The 2,437-nt window shown below is 39.4% G+C and overlaps 1 protein-coding gene across 1 annotated transcript in view; it reads left to right on the plus strand.

Annotated features, from left to right (window-relative positions):
• Nucleotides 1-2,222, plus strand: part of VAT1L (vesicle amine transport 1-like) — a 53,224-nt gene extending 51,002 nt beyond the window's left edge. Inside the window, exon 9 of the mRNA XM_010135093.1 lies at nt 1,631-2,222. Coding sequence (XP_010133395.1) covers nt 1,631-1,729 — 99 coding nt within the window. The 3' untranslated portion in view covers nt 1,730-2,222. The remainder of the gene's footprint in view (nt 1-1,630) is intronic.
• The last annotated feature ends 215 nt before the right edge of the window (nt 2,223-2,437 follow it).

Raw genomic sequence — 2,437 nt, forward strand, 5'->3', positions numbered from 1 at the left:
AAAAGTTGGAGTATACTTTTGGTTGAAATTTCTTTCACTTTTTTATAGTGTGTGATGTGTAATATCTAAGTTCTTCTAGAAATGTTCTGAAGGAAGGTAGTTGGGATGGAGCTCTGGCCCACTGGGTTTGGAGCACTTAACTTGATATTGAAACTAGATAGAGCAGTAGGAAGTGAAAGTCAGGCTCACACCTAAACGTTCACTGATGATCGAAGAAAGAGCAGGAAAGAATATAATGAACTGACTTCAGATCAATACTGATGTATGAAATGTGCTTTCAGGCCTGAGGTTTCTCCTGTTTCAAAAGAACACAAAAGAACCTGGAATTGCAATTACTTACACTTACAGTAAAATAGGCCCCAAATCTCATAAAAAATCGCTGCAAGGAAAGGGAGGGCTTTGGGGACCTCATGTATGGAAACTGGGCATTATTTTATAGCTTACTTGGATCTTAAAACTGCAAACAAGAATCCATAACATTAATACATTTATGCCATCAATTCACTTGATACTGTGTATTCACAATAGCCATTGGTTAGAAAGTGAGAACAAGTTTGATACACTTTCACAAAAGGGTATTAACCCAAAAATATGGGTATCTTCAGAGCATTGCTTTTCTCCATTAAAATCAGGTCATGTTTGAGATGATTATTTTTATTTCCAGCAGAGGTTAGTAATCAAACAGGGAAGGTACAATGTCACTGCATTTCTCTTCAGAAAGTAAATGGGTCCTTTGATAGGTTGGTTTTGAAACAGTTACAAGCTAATACAAGATTCTCCTTGTGTCCCAAGAGGGGTAATGCTGGTGTAGAGGAGAATTCAGTCTTACTGATCTGTGCTGTTCACCGCCACTGCAATTAACCAGCCTCCTGCAGCTCCAGAGACAAGTCACACTGACTAGGAGAAGTACGGGAGAGCCTTGTACCTTTACACAGCTTGTAATAAATATTCCCATGTGAAAAAAAAACACAACATGCTCCTTAAATGCTGTTCTGAAGGACAAATTTCTGCAGTTGCCTATTACCAGTACAGGCATCTTCAATAGAATAATGGAAATGCAGTTTCTCCTCACTCCTGTATGATCCAAGATTGCACTCTGCCATGGGTATATTCTGCCAGCACGTACATATCCACTGCTCTATAAAGTTCCATTGTTTTTTATATAAAGCAGCTGCTCTCTGAGATTTCATGACACTTACGTGGGCCCAAATCCCATCCATTGGCTGACATAAAGAACAGTGTGACCTGTTCTAGCAGAGCACATGCAGAAGGAGCTGTACTCTAGAGGTCCCACACATTCTGCATAAACTTCCTATGGCTGTATTTCCTCTCCAAGAGCCATAATACCAGTTTGGTACAAGTGCGCAGATCAGAGTCTGCTTGTGCAACTGTCCTACAAAGCCACTTTCCGTTACGTAATTCAGCTGTAAGCCCTGAGGGAACAGCTTACAGTTCTAGCTGGAAGTGGTGGAGTGCCAACAAGTTTTGCACAGACAGAATGTTTATTTTCATGTTGCAATCATGTCTTCTCTCATTTTTCAAGTCATTTTACCAAATGAATCAAACTGAAATAAGAATGAATAAAACAATGTGAAAACTGCTCTGATGTCCTTCATCTTTCATCCTACAGATGGCCAATGACAGCACGGAGACAAGCGAGGCCGGAGAAGAGGAAGAAGACCATGAAGGGGACAATGAGAATAAAGAGCGCATGCCATTCATCCAGTAACAGCCAGAGGCGGTGGAGGCTGAAAGATTGATGAAGTAGAAGGGAACAAGACTGGGAAATCTCTTCTGTGCATCAGTGAACAAATGCTGTAGTACAGTGTGTGTTGTATTTGTCTGCAGTCAGCTGAGCTATGAGCTGTTGATCATTGTTGTTTTGAACTCAAGTGCCATTCTCATCCAGTGCAGTATTATGACATTCCTGTGTAATACCCAGTTTCCCTGTAGGAGTCCCATGGATTTTTTCTGTTCCAGTTTAAAAGCCTTATAAACTTACTATGTAATTTTAGATGGGCATCTTTCTCATGCAAATTCCAACATTTTGCATAAAGTTATTTGGGGGGGTTGGGCTATTTTTGCAAGTTGGAAACAGTAACAAAAGAAATTCCCCATTTGCTCTCTGGAAGACTCTAATTACTGGAGAGAGACTTTTTAAGTTTGTGCATTTTCAGTGTTAAAGTAGTTTTCCTTTTATGAACCACAGATAAAAGTTGCAAAAAAGATGAGTTTTCAATTTCATCAGTCATGCTTCATCATTCTATAAGCAATCCTATCCTCATTTAAAAAATGCCTCATTTAGAATTGTGGAATCTGAAATTGTGCAAGAAATCACTAATTGGGAGACTTTGATTAGTATTGTATTATCATGTTAGTCATCAGCACCAGTAATTAAACACTTCATTCAGAGTGCCAACTCCCATGTTTCCTGCTG

This window comes from Buceros rhinoceros, unplaced genomic scaffold, assembly GCF_000710305.1.
Source record: "Buceros rhinoceros silvestris isolate BGI_N320 unplaced genomic scaffold, ASM71030v1 scaffold17514, whole genome shotgun sequence".
Lineage (NCBI taxonomy): Eukaryota > Metazoa > Chordata > Aves > Bucerotiformes > Bucerotidae > Buceros > Buceros rhinoceros.